At 43.9% G+C, this 23,059-nt stretch overlaps 2 protein-coding genes across 2 annotated transcripts in view; both read left to right on the forward strand.

The window, feature by feature from the left end:
* Positions 1–23,059, forward strand: part of LOC110257749 (protein transport protein SEC31-like) — a 450,026-nt gene that overhangs the window by 101,058 nt on the left and 325,909 nt on the right. The window lies entirely within an intron of this gene.
* On the forward strand, positions 9,373–10,753 carry LOC100524359 (UPF0472 protein C16orf72). Its single transcript, XM_003135429.4, has one exon. The coding sequence runs from the start codon at positions 9,424–9,426 to the stop codon at positions 10,252–10,254; it is 831 nt and encodes a 276-aa protein (XP_003135477.1). The 5' UTR covers positions 9,373–9,423; the 3' UTR covers positions 10,255–10,753.

Genomic DNA, 23,059 nt, shown 5'->3' on the forward strand with positions numbered 1-23,059 from the left:
AGTAAAATGAAATCTGTTTTACTACTCTAATTAAATCCTCAGTGTGTTTTTATCTATAGCTTGATTTAAAAAAACCAAAATGCAAAAGCATGGAGACATTTCACCTAGGAGGATATTATATACATGGTAAATAGGCATATAAAAATATGTTCAGGAGTTCCCATCGTGGTGCAACAGAAATGAATCTGACTAGGAACCATGAGGTTGTGGGTTTGATCCCTGGCCTTGTTCAGTGGGCTAAGGATCCAGCGTTGTTGTGAGCTGTGGTGTAGGTCTCAGACGTGGCTCGGATCTGGCATTGCTATGGCTCTGATGTAGGCCAGCAGCTGCAGCTCCGATTAGACCCTTAGTCTGGGAACCTCCATATGCTGCGGGTGCGGCCCCAAAAAGGACAAAAGACAAAAAAAAATTACTATTAGTAGTTATTAGGGACATCCCAATTAAAACCATCCTGAGTTATCACTATGCATCTATCTGAAGAGCTAAAATTAGTGAGGATAACAAATGATGAAGATGTAATAAACCTGGATCATTTATACATTGCAGGGTGGAAATGTAAAATGGAACAGCCCCTCTGGAAAGAGTTTGGCAGTTTCTTTTAGAAAACTAATATGCAAGCACTCTACAACCCAGCAATTTTACTGCTGGGCACCTATCCCAGAAAAATGAAGATTTAAGTTCACACAAAAACCTGTACACAAGTGTTCAGAGTGGCTTTATTAGTAATAGCTTTATTTATAAACTGGAAACAACCCAGTTATCCTTCAACATGTGACTGGTTAAACAAATGTGGTTAATCTGTAGAATGGAATAGTGCTTAGCAGTAAAAAGGAACTATTGTTACAATAGGTGAATTGTATCAATTGTTGCATCAATAGGGAACACCCTGGGTGAATCTTCAAAGAATTATGTTGAGTGGAAATAGCCAATCCCAAAAGGTTACACAGTGTCTAATTGTATTTATATTATTTATATACATTCTTGAAATAAAATGGAAAGAATTTTGCAGCTACCAGGCATTAGGGAGGGAGGGGTGGAAAGGGAGAGGGTATGGCTCTAAGAAGGAAACATGAAGGATACTTGCAGTGATATAACCGTGCTACATCTCCAGTCTATCAAAGCCAATATTCTGCCTGTGATGTGGTTTTATACCTTTGCAAAATGTTGCTGTTGGGGAAACTGGATCTCTCTGTGTGTGAATCTTTTTTTGTTTGTTTTTTGCTTTTTAGGGCCACACCCATGGCATATAGAGGTCCTCAGGCTAGGGATGGAATAGGAGCTGTAGCTGCCAGCCTATACCACAGCCACAGCAACGCAGGATCCGAGCTGCATCTACAAACTACACCACAGCTCATGGCAACAGTGGATCCTTAACCCACTGAGCCAGGGCAGGGATCGAACCTGCGTCCTCATGGATGCTAGTCAGATTCGTTATCCTGTGAGCCATGACGGGAACTCCCTGTGTGTGAATCTATAATCACCTCAAAATAAGAACTTTAAGGAATCAAACAAACAGCATTCCCCAAATTAAGTCCCATGTAAATGTGATTCACAGCTGGACCAGGTAGTGTAGTTGAACCTTATAGAGGAAAAAAAATGTAGTCATGTGGTGCTAAGCAAATATGCTGTTTCAAATGCCCAAATCAAATGGATTGGGAGTTCCTGTTGTGGCTCAGTGGGTTACGAACCCATCTAGTATCCATGAGGATTCCGGTTTGATCCCTGGCCTCGCTCAGTGGGTTAAGGATCCAGTTAAGTTGCCATGAGCTGTGGTGTAGGTCACAGATGGGTGCATTACTGTGGCTGTGGTGTAGGCCGGCAGCTGCAGCTCTGATTTCACCACTAGCCCGGGAACTTCCATATGCTGCAGGTGCAGCCCTAAAAGGAAAAAAAAAATCAAATAGATTACCTTGTCTTTCTTTCTTTCTTCCTTTCTTTTTTTTGGGGGGTGAACATTCCTGGGCCAGGGATCAAACCTATACTACAGCAGTAACCCAAGCCACAGCAGTGACAATGCTGAGTCCTTAATCACTAGGCCACCGGGGAACTCCTGGGTTATCTTTTTTCTTTTTTTTTTTTTTTTTTGTCTTTTCTACGGCCACACCCTCGGCATATGGAAGTTCCCGGGCTAGAGGTCTAATTGGAGCTGCAGCCACCGGCCTACGCCAGAAACAGAGCAACTCGGGATCTGAGCCACATTTGCCACCTACACCACAGGTCACAGCAATGCCGGATCCTTAACCCACTGAACAAGGCCATGGATCGAACCTGAAACCTCGTGGTTCCTAGTCAGATTCGTTAACCACTGAGCCACACCGGAACTCCCTGGATTATCTTTTCTTAAACTCCTTCAGTGGCTCACAATGGTGCTTCCCATTAGAACTAGAATCATCATACAGCTTTTTGTTTTGCTCAGAGTTCCTGATTGTATTTCATTTTAATTGTCAAGCATAAGCACATATAAATAGCTCCTGGTTTCTTAGTTATATGGGTTGATTACGTCTTTTTTTTTTTTTTTTTTTTTTTTGGCCTGCATCTGTGGCATGTGGAAGTTCCCAGGCTAGGGGTCCAATCACAGCTGTAGCCACTGGCCTACACCACAGCCACAGCAACGCAGGATCCGAGCCATATCTGCAACCTACACCACAGCTCATGGCAACGCCAGATCCATAACCCACTGAGTGAGGCCAAGGGTCGAACCCTCGTCCTCATGGATGCTAGTTGGGTTCATTAACCACTGGACCAGGATGGGTACTCCTGGATTGATTATGGGATTTGTGCCCTTCTTAAGGATATTCTTTAGTGAGCCCCTTGGCTTCCTGTTCTAATTATGACCTATTGCTTTTTTGGTCAGCTTAGGAGTTCTCATCTTGGGATTTCTTTTTCTTTTTTTTTTTTTTTTTTTTTTGGGTTGCTCCCAGGGCAGGGATTGATCCCATGCCATTGCAGTGACCTGAGCTGCTGCAGTGACAGGGCCAGATCCTTAGCCCACTGCATCACAAGAGAACTCTGGGATTTCTTTTATAGCAGACCTTTGGAATCCTCTAAAATATAGGTTTCCAGGCACTGCCACAGACCTGTTCAACTTGGGTTTCTTTGGGGGAGGTATGGCTGGGGTATGTGTATTTTTTTAAAGACTTCCCCCAGGTGATTTTGCTCATCAGTTAGATTTGAGAAGCCATTTAATCCTTAAAGCCCAATAACTCTTATGATCATTAATAGTAATAAGTGCTGTTCTTTGAGGACTTACTATGTTCCAAGCATTGTTTTATGAGTGAATGCATGGCTCATTTAATCTTTACAACAAACCTGTAGGAAGGTACTACCGTTATGCCTATTTTAGAGAAAACTCAGCATCAGAAAAGTTAAAATCATACCACTTTCAAGCTTCATAGACAAGATTAGAACCGAGATTTGTCTGACAGTTAAAACCTTGGATTTAACCAACAAACTCTTAATTTTTAAATGGATAGTCTCAAGAGCCTCATACAAAACATTTAGAAGTAAAAGAACTTGGTAATGGAGCCCAGGTAAAAGGACTGTGCTTTGTCAACTAATTTTATAGCTAAAACCTGGCATCTTTTAATCTCTTAAATCAATTAAGCAAAGTCATTTTTGTGAGATACCAGAAGTAGGAATAATGGGTCAAATGGGAAGCCTGAGCAATTTCTTTTGAACTCTGAATATTTTGGATGCTGTAGAAACAATTCACAAACCCTACCAATAAATATCTTAAATGTTTTTTCTATGTAAGCATCTCAAACAACAGCTCTATCTATGGGTTATCTGCAACTGTCTCCTCCACATTTTCTCTGGCTCCCATTTGGGTGGATAATTGGAGTTAGCTGTACTAATTTCTGAGCATTTGAAATGGAAAGCTTATTTCAATCATTGTTAGGAGAAAGTAGAGTAGCCTCCGAATGGCTTGATCACTTTGGTGGCTAAATATTGGAATGGCATACTTTTCCATTGTTCACCTAGTCTTAACTTTTACAAATACCAAATATGACTCAAAACTATTCACATTTAAGAAGTATGCCCTAATAGCTCTTAATGTTCTGATATGGATTGGTCTCCAAGATATCTCAGGTAAAAAAAAAAAAAAAAAAGTAGATGTAGTATGCTGTTATTTATAGAAAAAAAAGGGGGCATGCATATTTGTATTTGGTGATAAGTACATTAAAATCTCGAAAAGGATGCATAAGGAGAAAACAAAAGAAACATGTTCTAGTAATGGACACAAAAATAATGTTTAAAATCTAAGTTTAAGTTGTTAATGACATGTGCAAAATCACTACACACACACATAATGGAATAGTGAATTTTGTGCTACATTAGACCACTGTATGCTTTCATACTGTATTGGTTGTTTTTCTTGTGTAATTCAAAAACCCAAACCAACTCTGCTAATTAAGCTCTCCTTGGCCAGGAGCTCACTTGGATCCCTGACAGTCCCTAGTTAAAGCCTAGTTTGTAGTTTTTGACAGCAAACCAAGACCCTCTTGTTTGCTTCAGGAAAACTGGCTGGTTTGGGCCGTTGGCATTATTTTGGCGGTACCCTCATCCCAACAAGTCACCAGTCCTCTTGACCATGACTTATAATTGTGCCAGATTTTCATTGGGTGCTTTTTGTTTGAGACAGGTAGTACTAGTAGTGATGAAATTATTGTTTGCTTGGTTTTAATATATGACAAATTATCTTGAAAGCAGGAATAAAGTGGTCTATTAAGATGATAAATTAAGGGCAAAAGCAACTAAATCAAATTACTTGAATGAATATATGTGTTTTGGGAATATATTTTAATTCTTCCATTTATTGCTTCTTAATTAGTCCATAACTCAGAAGGTTAAAAAACACCATAGACAAGTGACATTTTATGAAATGAAAATTTTAAAATGTGCTTTTTCTGATAGTGGCACTTGATGTAAATAGTGTTCAGTAACTTTTTTTTTTTTACAATTTTACTTATTTTTGTCAACATGTTTGGAAATAGGAAAAGAGGCTGACTCAAAAGCTTTCAGTAGTTCTATTATTAAATGCACCTCATCTCCTTTTATGACTCCTTACCAGAAAAGACATGGCCTAAGAATTTCCACCTGCCTGATGTGACACTTGTGAGAAGTCTTATCATACTTTAATTTCACAAAGATATTACCCAAAGTAACCAGTTTTGATAACCTTTGCCCTTGAAGGAGCCCCAAACTCAACTCGAAGGGGAATGACAAACCTTGCCAAAAAAAAAAAAAAAATTAGAAATAGGCTTTCTTTCCCCTCTGTGGTCTAGTGGTGTCACTTAACTAAAACTCCTCAGTCTGTGACCTTGAGAAACCTAGAGTGCTAAATAGGAGGAGTAGAGCCTTGAAGGTCATCCTCTCCACAGCTACCCCAAAGGGGAGCAAATATTCGTTATTATAACAGGTAAGTGTTTTTATAATTATGGCAGATGGTGATTGAAGCAAAGGCAATTCAAAAGGGGAGACACGCGAAAGCAATAATTTTGAATGTTTGACATTTGTTTTGAAACTACCTTACTACCCTATACCCTTTACCATCTGTCTGTTATCCCTCCCAACACCCACCTCTGTCTTCCCACAGGGCTCCATTGTCTGCAGTTCCTGTTTCTCAGGGGCGGAGCTGTGGGAGGCAGCCATGGGTGCCATAATAGGCACCTGCGGCCAGCACAATGGGCTGTGGGTGCTTGTGGGAGAGACAGATTGATGTATTGTGCATGGGGGAGGAGGGCTGTCACTTGAATCCATGTGAACCCAGGCTTTAGGGGCAAGGGAGATTGACAGCTTTTGTAGGTTGCATTTCTTTTTCAAAGCTTGGCTTTAATAGACAGTAAGTTTGGGGCCCCAGGCTTTCACTCCCATAATTCTAACAGGGCAATCACGAGCATTCAGCATTTCTTTTTACCCCCCTTGTTACGCATTAAATGATTTCAGTAAAGGAATGTGCAGCATTAATTAGAATTTGTTAGCAGATACCAAGGGGAAAAGTTTCTTCACAACAACTATAGGAGGTGTCATTTGTACAAAGACTTTTTTGTTTTCTTTCCCCATTACATTATCACTGCAATATGTAAGGTAGTGATTCTTTTCATTTAAATTAAGTGGAAAGCTACTAAATCTTGTTTTATTCTCCAAAAAGAATAAGGTCCTTAACACTTATCTTTTAACTTCTTTCATTTCCTAAGGTTGGTGTTTACTTTTGCTTTCAGTCCGACCCATTTACTGATCTGTGTGGTTGTGTATCCAGTTTTGTGTACCATTTAGCTCTTACAATTACAGGCAACTCACTACTGATCTATAAGGATTGTTTCAGGTGAAAATAGCTACCAATAATATTGAAAATCATTGACATACTGCGTCCCCTGTGGGAATGGCACGTTGAGAAATGCCAAAACTTAGACTCCTAGGTTTGTGTCCTAACTTATTTCCTAAAACTAATTTTTCCTAGTTGATAGTTAACCTTAGCCACAATATCAAATCTATGGAAGAATGGGGCAGCAGCCAAGGAATATTTTTTTCCCCATAGAACACTCATTCCTAAACCATGTCAGTATTTTAAACATCAAAAATATGCCCACCCCAAAACACACACAGATAGCATCATTTCCTTACAGTTAGGTAAAATGATCTTGGTTTTTATTTGGGTGGGTGGGGTTGATTTAGTTTCTATTTTCTATTCTTTTTAATAGTCCTGACATTTTAGACTTCTATAGGAACAAAACTAACCTCAGATAGGACATCTTGTAAACACACTCCTTGCAATCTGGGAAAGTGATAAAACATTGAAAATTTTTGGTGCGATTTTTCTGATTTCTCTCTCATATCAAATTATTTTCTCTATGGAAGGAGTTGGAGGCTAATTGAATTAGAATTTTTTCCTGTTCAGTTGTTTTATTTAAATGTGTTAAGGGCAACAGTGAAAAATATTGATTACGTCTACCATTATTTCTCATAAAGAACATATTCCCACACAGTCGTCTGCCTCTGTCTATTATAATAATTTGGTGTGATGGTTTTAAAAGTAGTAGGGTGATAATAATTAGGGTGTGCGACACAGAAATTTCAATGCTGGATTCAACATTTCACCATGCAGGGCATGAAAATTGCCGACCGGGGCTAGTCAGCTCTAAGTACTAATTAACTAATTAATCAGGTGCTGAAACCAACTGAATGGAGGATACCAGCCAGACAACTCAAGCTCAAGCAGAGGGTTGTGCTCTTTCAAAGACAGTGCAGTCTTTCTTCTTGGTTTTTAACCCAATCAAAAATGAGGGGAGAAAATAGGATATGGTGTCCTACTGCCGGTCGTTTCAGTCCAAGTTAAAAACATGTGCCTCTGATAATAACTGTGAGGCACCGTGTACAGGGCAATCTTAAAGCTTTGGCAAACCTGCTATCTCCTTGGCCATGAACTGTTTCAGGGCTGGTATATGTGGGTGGTGGGGGGGGAGGAGGCGCTGCCTTCTTGGAGTTTTCTCCTACCATATATATTTTTTTTCAGATAGGAGAATGAGAAACGTATTTCTCTTTTTGGGCTGATCTTAGGTCTTTTGCCTCATCCTTCGTTCATGCAAATGAGAAGAGTCCAATTACACATATGGTAAAAGGGTTTAATGAATCGTGAAAAAGCCCGGTTTGCAGAGAAAGGACACAATCCCCGCTTCTTCTTCTTCTTCTTCTCTTTTATAGTTAACTTAGAAACATGTATTTCTTTTAAGGAAGATGATAAAGCTTAATGATCAGATCATTTTATTTTATAGACTAAGTTCCATACTTGGGGATTATTAAACATGTTTTGCTAGAAGATTTAGCTTCCTTTATCTTTGGAAGACAGCAAATATTCTACAACAAAAATTGCAAAACCCTGATTTTTCTCCTAAATTAAAGAAATTTCACATTAGTTCCTCCCATGTTCATGTTATTCTTAGCTCAGTGATCATTTTTTTTCTCTTAATACAGTTTGATCTGGAATTGTCTGCTCTGAAAAAGGGCTGCATCATTACAAGGCGTTGTTACTGAACCCAAGGAAAGACTTCAGTATCAGAAACCGCTTTAGCTTAATTTTGGAATTATTATGGTGCTTTAACTAGCTAGAATTTTTAGAGTGTTGTAAATTAGATAAACTTTTTTTTCCTTTCCTAAAACGTACTACATTTTACACTAGAGCAGAAAATCCCGCGTTTGGGATTTCATTTCCTATTTATTTCCCTCTTTCTACTTCATCCTGGAATTTTCAGTGGTTGAAAGTAGACCATACAGAAACCCCCAACCCATTTTTTTTTTTTTTTTTTTGTATGACGAAAAATCTTGAAAGAATACTGAGGGAAAAAAATCAATGTCATTTCTAACCGTAACTCTTAGAATTTGGTTAAGTATGCAACTAGCCCGGAAGAGGTGCTTTCCAGGGACAGCAGTAAAGTTCTAAATCAACGATCGGAGTGCTTTCCAGAGACCTCGTCCGACAACCTCGTTGGGCACTTGGGGAAACTGAGGCCCGAGAAGCGGGGCGGGGGGGGGAGGGGGCGAATGGCTGACGTGATTTTTTTTTTTTTTCCTGTACAAAATCACTGCTTCGATCCACGGAAAACACCCCTTGGGCACCTACTGTGTGGCGGGCATCGCCGGGATTCCCACCACCTGCCTATTCGCGAGGGCCGTGCTCTTTCCACTCTACCCCCCGGCCTTCCCGGATCGGCGCCCTGGATGTGATCGACACCATGAAGTTGCCCCATAATCCTCTCTGGCAACATAGGATGTAAAATTTGATCAGCTCATTGGATGAAGCCGACAAGTCTCAAAAATGTGTGAAAAGGGGGCCAAGCGGTAGGCAAGCGCCGCGTTGAGGCAGCGCTTCAGCCGGCCCCCCTTCGAGTTCCCGGTGCGGCAGCGGCGGCGGAGCGGGGGTTGGGGCCGAGCTGCGGGGCCGCGGCGGCGGCGGCGACGACCGAGGCGGCGGCGGCTGCGGGGAGGCCGCGGCGCCATGGGGGGGCCGTAGGAGCGGACCGCGGGGCCGGAAGGGGGCAGCGAGGCGGCGCCGGCGGCTGCGGAGTTGTCTCCGCGCGGTAGCCGGGGGCCGGGCCGGGCCGGGTCGGGTCGGGCCGGGCCGGGCCGGGCCGGGCCGGGCGGGGCGGGGCGGGGCGTGCACCAGGGCCGCGGGCGGCGCGCGCCGGAACAGTTGGCCTTAGGGCCCCGCCGCCCGCGCTCCCGCCCGCCGGCGCACGCGGAGGAGGCGGTGGCGGTGGCGGTAGCGGCGGTCTGCGGCGGCGGCGGCAGTAGCGGCGGCAGTAGCGGCGGCGGCGGCCGCAGAAGGAGGAGGGGAGCTCGGAAGTGGAGGTGAGGTGGAGGTGGAGGAGCAAGAGTAGGCGGAGGAGGAGGCAGCGGTAGAGGAGAGGAGCGGCCAGAAGAAGGAGGATGGAGGAGCAGCCGAAGGAGGGCGAGGCCGAGGTCGCGGAGCCCTGGTTCTCTAAGTGGGAGCGCCAGTGCCTGGCCGAGGCCGAGCAGGAAGAGGAGCTGCCCCCCGATCTGCAGGAGGAGGCGGCCCCTGAGGCGGCGGGGCTCAGGAGCGAGCAGCAGAAGCTGTGGCACCTCTTCCAGATCTCAGCCACCGCTGTGGCCCAGCTCTACAAGGATACGGGGTGCCAACAGCCAGGACTCTCCATGTGGGACCCCTTCCAGAATGCGGCCATGGCTGTGACCAGCCTCTACAAAGAGAGCGGGGATGCCCATCAACGAAGTTTTGACCTGGGCATCCAGGTTGGCCACCAGCGTCGCATCCGAGATGTGCTGGAATGGGTGAAAAAGGGCCGGAGCACCATCCTCCGCGAAGATCTGATTAGCTTTCTGTGTGGCAAGGTGCCCCCCGCCACTCCGCCGCCCCGCACCCCGAGGACGCCGCCGAAGCCACCCGCCGGGGCCGCCAGCCAGGCCGCGGCCACCGAGTCCAGCTCCTCGGTGGACGTCGACCTGCAGCCGTTCCACGAGGCCATCGCCCTGCACGGCCTCAGCGGTGCCATGGCGAGCATCAGCGTGAGATCCGGCGCGCCGGGCTCGCCGCCTCAGGCCAGCGGCGTCGCCGGCGGTGGCCGCCGAAGAAGTAGCTTCCTCGAGGACGACTCGAACCCCATCGACCCAGAAGACCTGGCCCTGCGCCTGGACAGTGGGGGGACCCGCAAGCGCACCTCAGCCCAGTGCGGCGATGGCGACATAGACTCCCCAAGCCACAAGCGCAACCGAATGGTCTAAACGGCCTGGCGGGTCGCCCGCCGCCATATTGCTCGCGAGCCAACTCGGCCGTCCACACGCTTGTGGAAAAGGGCACTTGACCATCTCTTCTCCCTCTAAGTTAAACAAAGATTTCTATCAGTTTGCCACAAAGAAACTTTAAAAGTATTCCAGAAGAGGCCTCGTGTGACTCTGACTTTCCCGTGATAACTAGCAGAGAACAAGTATCCTGTAGTAGTTAGCAAGACCATTTAACGCAGAAGTATCCGGTCAAGCGGGAACCCGGTTTATCTTGTTCACAGTTATATTCCTTAGCATCTAGCGCAGTTGCTGGTGCTCAATAAATGTTTGTTGAATGAATAAATGTGACCTTATTTGAAAGACTTAAAAGGGGAAGGACTAACAGGTGTTTGCTTGGTTATAGGATGCTTTTAGCCTTTGTCCTTTGATGTTTGCTTTAACCGTTTTTGCTGGTTCAGTTACATTTTATCACAATGTAAAACATGACATCCTTGTGAAATCTGGAGTCCTTCGTTTTTGCTCCACTGTACCGTGCACCTAATTTCTAGGAAGAAACTGTGCAGAGTGTACATATTAGGCTGTGAGGGTTTTTTTTTTTTTCTTCTTCTTCTAATAGTTATTCTGGTGACTGTGCGATGGGGTAAAGAGGCGCCATCACGGTTGGGCAGATAATGCTTGATATTGAGTCAATTTAATGCTCTTTTTAGGGGAGTTAAGCCAACAATTGAGATTCTGAGATCAAAGATGGAATTCCTGGTGACCCAGTGGTGCTCGTTTTTCTTGGGAATATAAAGCTCCCTTTCCTGAGGTTGTATCTTTTTTGGTGATCTCTGTTTGGAGTGGAGGCCGAAGTGGAATGAACTACTGGGTTTTATTTCGGGGTATAGCATGATATAATTAAAAGAGCATGAGCTTTGTTTTAAAGAGATCAACAGCAGAATTCTGGCCCCACACATTTCACTGCATGATTTTGGGCAAACCACTTAATGTCTATTGACCTCGGTTTTTTATCTGTAAAATGGAACGGTGTGTCCCCTAAGGTCGTTGTCAGGATAAGAAGAGGTCCATACTTCAAGTATCTAGCACAATGCTTGGCACCTAAAGGTACTCCGTAAGTGTTCTCTCTTGTCTATAAATAAAAATCAGTAAAACATTAAAATCCACTCTATTTTAGAAAAAGCTGGAAAATAGGTCAATTTAGAAATCAGAAAGTAGAATCTGTATTGAACTGGAAACTACTGTTATATAGTTGAAACTTACCTAAATACCCCAGATCTGATGTTAATTTTAAGTGTGTTTAGCTCATGAGTACTCAGCATCATCACTCTGGATATTAGGGCAGCCTTGTAGCTCCTAACGCCGCCTGAGGGACGCACCTTTCAGCTAGAGTAGTGAAAGATTCCCTCTTCTGGCCTGAAAGGATATGAGAAGAAGGGTAAGGATGGAAATGATTTGGAAGTAAAAGTCCCAGGGACGCTAAAAGGCCAAAGTAGTTCTGAATAGGGGTTGAGGTGGAATGGAGGTGACGAAAGGGGTAGAGTGGGTGGGATGGGGGTGGAGGAGGTGGAAGTAAGGTCACGGAAGGGGTGGGGGGAAGTGAAAATGTCCAAATTGTCCCAGGCTCTCCCAAAACCAGTGCATAAAATAGTAGAGCTAGAAGAGTAGTGCCTTGCCTTTAGGTTCACATCAAAGAGTTCTTTTTGTTTATTAGTGTGGCCTTTGGAATAGGAATAAATTCGAAATAGATTGGTAATTGACCAATGAGTTAAAATAATACAACAAAATAAACTGAATTCCCTAATAGAATAAAAGCTTACTACTGAGGTACTCTGGAAGCACTTACTCAGGCACTGTGCTAGGCGCCGAGAAGGGATGTTAAAAAAAAACCACAAAAACAATCCTTATCCTCAAAGAGCACAACCTGGCTTGGAAGATAAATTAGTCCAGAAAGCACTTCTAATTGTACGCAAAGCACCCGGCGGCTATACAGAGGAATCGAGAGGACAGAGGCCTTCCTGGTCACAGCTTCTGGAGGAGGCAGCAATTGAACTGGGCCCAGAAAAATAGGTGGGCGGGGGGGCACAGGGGATACTAGCAGGAGAAGGACATCTCACAAAGTTTGAGAAGGAGGAAGACAGCCTAGTAGGTACTCCCAGGTACTGGGTGGAGGGGAGGCGGGGGAAGGCAAAGTCCAGAGGGTCTCAAATGCCTGGCCCAGTACTTTAGATTCTGTCCTTGGGCAGGAGGGGACACCACCCAGTCTGTGCTTTAGGAACATTTCTCTGGCAGGGTGCCTGGTTGTCCAGCAGAGAGATGAGTCGCTGGAGCAGGGGCCAGCCGAGGTAACCCTGTAGGATGCTCTTTGCTGGGGACATTGCCATGTGGTTAACCCGGACTGTGGAGATGTTTAACCTGACAAGGCTCTCTGGGAAGCCTTTGCTCCCTCACGCTCGCACACCTCAAATCATACCAGGTAGCAAGCACCTTCATCTGTGTCCTGCACTGCTGCAAGGCAGAGAAAGCCCTCGGTTCCAGCTGCAGAATCTCTTGGAGGGCTGGACTTTTTTTTTTTTTTTTTTCTTTTTAGGGCTGCACCCGCAGCATGTGGAAGTTCCTAGGCTAGGGGCCCAATCGGAGCTGCAGCTGCTGGCCTACACTACAGCCACAGCCACCACAACACCGGATCCGAGCTGCCTCTGTGACCTACGTGCAACTTTCGGCAACGCCGGATCCTTAACCCACTGAGTGAGGCCAGGGATCGAACCCACATCCTCATGGGTACTAGTCAGGTTCTTAACCCGCTGAGCCACGACGGGAACTCCAGAGGGCTAGTGTTGAAGAAAGAAAAGATCCGTGCTGTTTATTATTCTCCTGCCTATTGTGTTTAAGGGCCCTTCTCCAGTGGAATCACAGGGGCACTGGTAGGGGGCAGTGGGGGGTGAGGCTACAGGACTGACTGAGCAACTGCAGCAGTTTGAACAGGTAGGTATAGGGTTATAAGAGGGCATGTCAGTGTGAGGGCGGGGACCTCATTTGTCTTGTTTCCTTCTGTAATCCCCAGGGCCTAACAGTGCCTGATCCATGGGCATAATACATTTTTATTAAATGAATGGATGAGTAAGCCCTGTCCAGACCCGGTTATAGCTGTTCTCCCTTTCTCTGTTTACCTACTCCCGGGAAAAGCACCTGAAGCCCATGCTCTAGTTTCTAGATGATTCTTCCCGGCGTGCCTTTAACTGTTAGATTTAGCATTTTGCAAAGTGTGGTCAGCCCCTGACTGCCCCCCTCGAGGATTCCCTGAGTTGCTTATGAGGCTGGCAGCTCCAGAAGCTCCCTCCAGGTGAATTGCAGTCTCGGTGGGAGGGGCCCAGAAGCAATTGTGATGCACAGTGAGGTCAGCAACCAAGGGACCCCATTGTGAGATTTGTGATTGATTCTAGGGGCTGATCTTTGTTGGTGAACTGTCTGTGCAGGCTTAAAGGGGATCCCCCATTTGTACATATTACTCTTATCATGACTTTGTATATTGCATGCATTTCTCTTCTAGGGGCACAGATGAGAAGACTGAAGAGCAAACTTAAGTGAAATTTCCTCATTTTTGTTCTTTTATAGGAGGCTGAGAAGACTTTGGTTTCCTGACCTCTAGCTGAGTATTTTATCCACTAGGCCCCTGCTTCCAAATCAAAATTCTGAACTGAGAGTTAGGAAACACTGCCTTTTGTGGCAAAATGATGGAGGAAAGGTCAGGGGAGGATGGGTTGTTAATCAGCCCGGGGCTCTGAGGTTTACAGATCTCTTCCAGAAGCATGTGCATGGTGGGGTCCTCCCCAGATTTTGAGCCAGGAGGGACCTGGGGCAGGGTTAACTATTCGGCTTGCAAATGGGACAACTGACCTCACCAGGCAGGGCCGCAGTGACTTATTGGTGAGACTCCTACCCCATACCAGGTTCCAGTCAGATGCTCACTTCACTGTGCCTCCCTCGGTTATATTGTGTATGACCTTTTAATTCATAAGTTGATGATCAGGTGAAGCTAGGAAACTGGTACTGTTGTGAAGCCCCTCTGCTGGCAAGTGTGCTCTCTTTCCTCCGTCGTGTTTGGGGGAACGGTTGGAGTCGTGCATTCAGGGAACATAAGACACCCCTTGCCACCACCACTGCACTCTAGCCACCAGCCAAATGGGACCGCTTGAAGTTCCCTGAACTTCTTCCCATCTCTGGCCTCTGGGCCCTTTTACCTTGTTGCTTCCTTGGTCTCTAAAGCCCTGCCCTAAACTCTTCGTTTACCTCTCTCCCACTCGGCCTCGAAGCTCACCTCAGGCTTTACCTCTTTTTTTTTTTTTTTTTTTTTTTTGATACCTTCCTTGCCCTTCCAAGTTGGGGTTAAATGCCCCTCCGCAAAGTTTCCACTTCATTCTCCTTGCCGTGTTTGTGTCTTTGCCCCAGTGGGCCGTAAACCATCAAGTTTCATCCCAAGAGGGTCTCTCCCCTGGCGTCGTGTGAGAATCTCCATCACCGCAGGTGTAGGCTGAAAAGACAGCGTCAACATTACAACCCACTTTTATATTTTTGAATGACAGGCTTATTTTGGTCCTAAAATTATGTTGTGGGAAGAAAAGCTCAAAACAAAACTTTGGAGGAGCAGTTTTAGACTGTCAGGCATTAAATGTGCTTCCCCAACGAAGTGTAGCGTAAGAAGAGCTATCAGTGTTCTTTCTCCTTTGTAGATATGATTGTCCTGTTTCAGGCTTCAGTGGCAAGCACACCCAGGATCCTGGCTCAAGCCTTGACTTTCCCAATAACTGACCTTGAATAAGTCAGCCCTGTATTTTGCTTGGTCTGTGAAGAAAGGAGTCAGTTGTATTCGATGATCTTTAAGGTCTCCCCAAGCTCTCTGGCACTTGCTGATCTGTGATTTAATTCAATAGGCAGTGATAGCGATAACCTTCTTCCCATGATAGTCTCATTTGGATCATCTGGTGTCTGACCGAATGAGCTCTATGTGCCCCTTGAAATCAGAACTGCTGTGTTGAAAAAATTCCAAGCCAGAGGACTGACCGGGTGGTGACGGCCTGGCCCGCTTGTAAGATGCGAATGTGTGAGCAGACAGCAGGGATCACCTCGCCTTTGGTTCCTTCTTCCTTAGGAGGTCAGGAAGTTTCAAAAAAAACCCAAACAAACCCATTTGGAATGCCTAAGGGGTATTTTACAGTCAAATGCCCCCTTATTTGGGCACTTTTCTTTCTGAAAAATAATAAGTGGAGCAGGAGGATGTTACACAGAGAGATGAGTTCACAGGCTCACTGGACTAAAGCGGGACCTGGAAGGCCCCTGAGCCCACATGTCCCAACTCTGGTGAGGACAGGATTAGGCACCATCCTGGATCCGTGAGCTGCTCTATTCATCTTAAAGATCTTTTCATAGAGTCCAAAGCCTTCCTCAGGCAGGTCTTTGTGAAAACCCCAGATTCCGAGGAATATAGCCCAGTGTGCTTGCTTTCCTGCCTGACTGCTGGGCAGCAGCTAACCATCTCAGTGCATAATCCTCCTGTATTTGTCAAAACTCTCATCTCCAAACCTAGGCTTTGAACATTTATTTATTTATTATTTTATTTTGTTATTTTATGGCCGCACCCCAGGCACGTGGAAGTTCCCAGGCTAGGGGTTAAATCAGAGCTGCAGGTGCCGGCCTACGCTACAGCCACAGCAACGCCAGATCCAAGCTGCTGCAGTGGGATTCTTCACCCACTGCGCCATAGCAGGGACACATGAATTATTTTTTAGGTCCAGCAAAATGGTAATTTGGAACTATTTCACCAAAAGCTTTTAAATGATATATTTAAATAAAATAACAATGGGAAAGACAATAAATCCAGAAGCTTCAAATTATCCTAAGGACATTTGGAGAACAGTCACCCGGTATCTACCATTCATGCAGGAGGAACTGTTGTTTCCTGGGATAATGATTCTAAATAAGAGAGTTGAAGAAGAGTTTAATATCTTGTAGCAATGAGGTCCGTTGTGGCTCAGCAGGTTAAGAACCTGACTTGTATCCATGAGGATTCAGGTTCAATCCCTGGTCTCACTCAGTGGCTTAAGGATCCGGTGTTGCCATGAACTGCAGTCTAAGTTGCAGTCGTGGCTTGGATCCTGCGTTGCTGTGGCTGTGGTGTAGGCTGGCAGCTGTAGCTCCTATTTGACCCCTAGCCTGGGAACCTCCATGTGCTGTGGGTGTGGCCCTAAAAAGACAAAAAGACGAAAAAAAAAAATCTTGTGGCAAGGTGAGTGTTGTGAAATTACTTTGTTTTTTGTTTTTCAGGGCTGCACCTGCAGCGTGTGCAAGTTCCCAGGCCAGGGGTGGAAATGGAGCTGCAGCTGCCGGTCTACACCACAGCTGCTGCAACGCCAGATGGGAGCCAAGTCTGCAACCGACACTGCAGCTGGCGGCAATGCTGGATCCTTTAACCCACTGAGCGAAGCCAGGGGTTGAACCCGCATCTTCATGGATGCTAGTCGGGTTCTTAAGCTGCTGAGGCACAACAGGACCTCTCCGCTTTGGACATTTAAAGAAACTCCAGTTCCTTTAACTTTTTCCCATCTTTGCTTTCTTCCATTATTTTGTTTTGGTTTTTCCAACCTCTTGGTCGGATATAATACTTTGTGTTTCTACCATTCCTAATACACGGCCCCAATCTCTCACATGTGGCATTTATTAGATAGCGTGTCTTACATTTACTCTCCTATCCCTAATAGAGACCCTGGTTGCAAGTTTCTCTCTTGTTCTTTACTTCTCGAAATCCCAAGCTTTCTTGACACCGGTCCCCCATTTGGTGTTTAAGTGTGAGTATCTTAAATTGGAAGCTTATGGGAAAGTTGGGAGAAATGTTAGATCATTAAGAAAATCATGTGTCAAACCACGTGGGAGCCTCTTAAATACAACTTTGGTGGTCATGACCCTGGCCAGGGGGGGAAGCCTGTGATGTCACCCCTTCCCCGAGTCCCAGTTTCACGGATAGTATCTCTGAATGGAATTGTCTGAGGGAGATTGTTCCTTGTGAAAAGTTCACATGATGGAGTTTGAAGAGCTTGTTTCGCTCGGAGCCCAGCAGGACAGAGTGGTCTGGAATGCAGCATTCAGTGTGTTCTGTTTGGCTGAAAGCTGTCACAGGGAACAAGTACTTAGCAAACAGCATGAACAAGGATTTGAACTAGAAAACGAGAAGGGCCTTGACAACATTGTAATAGTGGCTTGTCTCCTCAAAAACTGCTCAGTGGTACACAAGCAGGTGATAAAGACGACTAGGAAAATACGTAAATGGATTGGGGTCTCATTCAAAACAGCCCAGCGTAAAGAGGGTCCTGCTATGGGTCAAGTTTGAACAGGGGTTGCGGGGTCACTGTGACCATCTCCGCTTTACTGTCGGGGGGTTGGCCTCTTTTAAGGCAAGAGTCGCAGACCGAGTCTGTGCCTGAGGATGTGAACACAACCTATTGAAAATAGATCGATCCGTCAGCTGCGTGGTCTCAGTTCACAGTGTCCGATGTCCGGGCTGAATGTTTTTCTCTTTATATTTCACTGAACGAACCGAAGAGACCTGTTGATACCGCTTTTAGCTTTTCGTGCTTTAAGTGGAATTATGTGCAATTTAACAGGGCTCTTCTTTCAGTATTTACATTCCCTTTGCTTGAAAATCGGTTCTTCTCATCTCTCTCTGTTTTTGTTTGTTTGTTTGTTTGTTTGTTTGTTTTTTGGTCTTTTTAGGGCTGCATCCGAGGCATATGGAGGTGCTCAGGCTAGGATTTGAATTGCATCGGAGCTGTAGCCACTGGGCCTACACCACAGCCACAGTAACGCTGGATCCTTAACCCGCTGAGCGAGGCCAGGGATCGAACCTGCATCCTCATGGTTCCTAGTCGGATTTGTTTCTACTGAGCCATGACGGGAACTCCCTCATTTCTCTTTTTTATTGAGGTATAATTGACAAATACAGTTGTAAGATATTTAAAGTGCACAACATGATGATTTGATGTACATGTACATTGCGAAATGGTCCCCCATCTACTTAATCAGATCTTCCTGTTCCTTCAAGTCTCTTTTTAATACTCCAATTTAAGTGCTACCTGTGCCTTATACATGGAGCCCAAATCTTCGTGGATGATAAAATTTAACTGCCGCAGGTGTGTGTAATAGTCGGCGGCTCTATCATGATACTGTCCCCAGGGGCCATGCCACAGGAGGGCTCCTGCTTTAAGTGCAACTTGCAGAGAAGAAGGTGTTGATTACAATGAAGGCTACGTTTCTACCCAGTTCTGCTCTGAAGCAGCTAGTGCTCTAGCAAGGATCCCAGTAGTTGTTATATAAAGGGCCCAGGGAGCACAGCATCCACCGTGAATACATGTTAATAGACTCAGTGGAGAGCTTCAGTGTTGTGTATGGACATACCCTGGTTCATTGACTTCAGTTTAAAAAGAGATCAAATCCAATTAGACAGCCTCTTCCAAATTCAATTCAATTCAACAAACATTGTTAGGATGCAAGGCACTGTGCTACCTCATGCAAAGCATTTGTATTTTATTTTACCTTTTTGGTTTGTTGTGGCATCGTGTCAGTACAAGTTGGTAAATATTGAGGTTTCTTTGTTCAGGAACTTCGAGAATGCTTTTTCTTAGTTACTTGTAACTCTTGAAAAATTTTATGATTCTCTTCTCTGCTTGGAAGGCTTTTATTTGGACCTCCTACTCGTACCAGCTTGGACAGAGTCAGGTATTTTGGAGATGAAAATGTAGCCTTGTATGAGTGCTTTTGTCCGATGGTTTGGGGGGTCCTCTTGGCCTCAAGAGGAGATGGTGGAAGTGCTCATTATTAGCCATTAGGTTTTAAGAATAGATTCTTTTGGGGGGCAGGGTCCAATTTTCGTGCTTTCTATTGGAAATATAATGCAAGTCATATGTAATTCTAAATTTTCTAGTAGCCCATGAAAAAAGAAAAAAGTGAATTAATTTTAATAATATATTTTATTTAATGCAATATAGCCAAAATATTTTCATTTCACTAGGCAGTCAATATAAAAATGATATTTTACGTTATTTTAACTATCTTGTACTAAGTCTTTGAAACCCAGTGTGTGTTTTATATTTACAATATATCTACCTCCAGTTGGGGTGGAGGCTTATGATAACTCAAGTACACGGATCTCCCTTGAGGGATTTAACTATACGGCTATACTCAGCTCCATCTAGAGTGGGAGTCCCTGCTATCAGATCTGAGATCATTGACCATTGTTCTTTCAAGAACAGCAATTATGATTCTTATGTTATATACTGATTTTTCTATTTTTCTAAAAATATGCCTACAGTCAGCTGTTACTCCATGGACTTGCCCCCCAAATTATAAGATTCAGTAAGGAGGGGAACACCTTAAACTTTGAAGCAGATAGGGCACAGGAAAAAAAGGAAACACTTCCCTTAACAGTAAATGCACAATTCTCATTCCCTTTAACAGTCAGCAGTGCTTACAGAGCAACTGTTATGTGTAAGGCCATGTGTAGGTGCCTCGAAGGATCTACAGTGATGACCAAGACATGGTTCCTGACCTCAGGAGCTTAGATGATACTCTTGTGAGTGAAGCAGTACACAAGGGCATATGCACACATGTGTGTGCACGCACACACACACACAAATTCTAAGATAAACTAAATTGGAATGAGTGCCGCTACTAGAGGGATACCACTTGTATTTGGGGCACAGGCTAGGGAGAGGTTTATTCTAATTGAAGAGATTCAGGGGCTGGTTATGGAAGAGGTAACTCAACAGGGCCTTGAAGGATCAGTATTTTCAAGTCAGTTAATCTAATGAGCTACTCCCAACATACTCTACAGGATCAAATTTGAAACAGCTCCTAACAGAGCTGAAGTTCGCTGATCAAATCACCTGGGGATTTTCTGCGCACATTTTTTCAATGGAGTCAGCCTGGAGCGAAGCTATTCTTCATCCCCACAACCACCCCCTGTTGCCGGTGCCAGAGACAGGCTAAGTTAGCTCCAGCCCAACGTGGCTTTTCTGATGTCACCTGACTGTATGCTTTTCCTTTTCAGGCCAGGGCTCCAAACATAGGTTATTTGATTAAAATTATGTTCTTTGATGGACCTAGAGAAATTCCCATTAAGTGAAGTAAGTCAAAGACAAATACCACATGATATCACTCATACATGGAATCAAAAAAATAATACAAATGAACTTATTTACAGAACAGAAACAGACTCACAGACATACAAAATATGCTTATGGTTACCCAAGGGGGAAGGGAGGCGAGGGGGATAAATGAGGGGTATGGGATTAACAGATACACACTACTACACGTAAAATAGATAAGCAAGAAGGATTTACTGTATAGTACAGGAAACTATATTCAATATCTCATAATAATCTCTAATGGCAAATAATCAGAAATATATATAAACATACATATATGCATATGTGTGTGTGTGTATATACATATATATATATATATATATATACATAAACAGAATCACTTTGCCGTACGCCTGAAACTAACACAATATTGTAAATCAACTATAGTTCAATTTTAAAAGATTATGTTCTTTGATATGAGACCTTCCTGTTATGGAGCCACTGATTATAATTCCCATTGTAGGCTTTGGAAGGGAGAGTAGAGGGCATTTTATCGTTATTATTAATTATCAACTTTGTCTAGCGTTTTACAGTTTACCAAGTGTTTTCACATAGATGATTACATTAGATTCTCAGGGTCTGTTTATGTGACATCATTACAGGTAAGGAAATTGAGCCCCGGAAAGATATGCTGACTTTGCCACCGTCCCTTGGCTAGTACATGGAGAAGCTAGATTCCACCAAGGTCTTTTGACTTCCTGGCCAGTGTCCTTACCTTGCTCCTACCCTGCTTTCCTGCTTCCCCCAAGCCCTATCCTTCAAGTGCCCAGAGATAAGGATATGCAGTCTAGCTATCTGTTAAAGCAACTTAGTAAACAAAAATCCAACTACTAACAATAGATAAATTATAAAGGGAATATTCACATTGTAAAACAATATTCCATTGGTTCAAAAAGTGAGCTTCAATGGAGAGATTAGAATATAATTTCATTTACCAAAAAATAATCTTACACCCAGCAGCTGAAGAGGACGTTTATTTGGTGAAGTTAAATATACATAGCTGCATGGGGCAGGTCATTACTTGACATTGGCAAGAGTAATTTCTTCATATTAGTCAGTTTTTTATTTCCAAAAATGTGTTCTAACCTGAAACCTCTGAAATCAGTGCAGAATTTCAAATTGAGTAGTTTTTTTCTTTCTTCCTGGTAAAACGCTCTTTTTCATACTCAACGAGTTTCACAGGATGGAATGTACTTTATTTTCCAAACCATGAAAGTAAAAACCATCGCTCTGTCCTTAGGAAATTTTGCTCCTGGTTCCTTGTTTTGTTTTTGTTGTTGTTGTTGTTTTAAAAATAGGTCTCAGCTCTTTAATTGGGGGTTCCCAGAGAAGCTGGCAGTGGCCCTGCATACCAGGTGGAGTGTGTTGCTATGAAATGACACTGATAGGAGTCTGAATCGCCATCTTTTATAGATATGAGCTAGTTTCTTGTTTTGATGAAACTCCTAGTTCCCTTTCCCAGGGTGTTCTGAAGAATAATCAGCCTTAACAATGGTGTGGAAGAGTCAGGTCTGACATACAATGCAACCAATTAACAAGAAAACCCTAGAAGCAGCAAAACCTACTGGCATGGGTCACAACCTTATATATTCTGTATCTTATTACCATTTGATATACATCGAGATGAGGCAAATAAGCAATTTTAATGGGAGAGAAATGAAACTTTGGCTGTGTTAACTGTTGACCTGTAACGTAGCAAGAAATGTTATTCATTTTCTTCCAAGCTGCAATGTTAATGCATGGTTTTTTTCATTGGCAAATAAAGATCAGCAGATGACCAAGAAAATTAGGGGAAGAAGTGTACTATTAAAATGTTACATGATTGGATTTCTCTAAATGCAGTGTGGTTATTTGAAAAGTGCCCTTCCCTTAATTGAGTACAATCAAGCATCTTCAAATGATAAAAGGTAGAGAGCTGAGTAAATATTTCTAGGGAGCTTCTGTTCTGACACATAGAGGGTTTGAATGCTATTTTGACCTACTATTAGCATTCCCTAGCAACACTCATCTCCCAAACTCTGAATTCCCGGAAAGATTTTAACTGAAATTACAATATTTTTCTGTCTACAAAAAGAAAGCAACATATTCAACACAAAGGGGCCTGTCAATTTATGTTAGACTAAGTCCCAGTAATGTGCCTTGTGCTAACATGATTCACCTCCACTTCAAGTCATATATTTATGGCTGAAGGAATTCCACATAAATGGAAACTTATGGGCAGAATTGTGTAGGGGAAAGAACCTGGACCAGGATTCAGGAGACTGGGTTCTCAACCTTGTTCTGGCCCTAACTAGCTCTGTGATTCGCCTTCTTTGGACTCTCATTTTCTCGTATATAAGATGAGGGGATGATGAGACTCAGCAGTATCTTTCTTCTTCCCCTCCCCAGCTTTATTGAGATGCACCTGATGAAATGATGAACTATTTAAAGTATGCAACCTGATGATTTGATATCCATATACATTGTGAAAGGGTGCCCTCTTCCCATTGAGGTAATTCACACATCCCTCACCTCACATATTTACCTTTTTTTGTGTCTATGGTTGAGAACATTTAAGTTTATTCTCCTAGCAGATCTCAACTACACAATGAGGTGTTATCAACCATTGTCACCGC

This window comes from Sus scrofa, chromosome X (genome assembly GCF_000003025.6).
Source record: "Sus scrofa isolate TJ Tabasco breed Duroc chromosome X, Sscrofa11.1, whole genome shotgun sequence".
NCBI lineage: Eukaryota > Metazoa > Chordata > Mammalia > Artiodactyla > Suidae > Sus > Sus scrofa.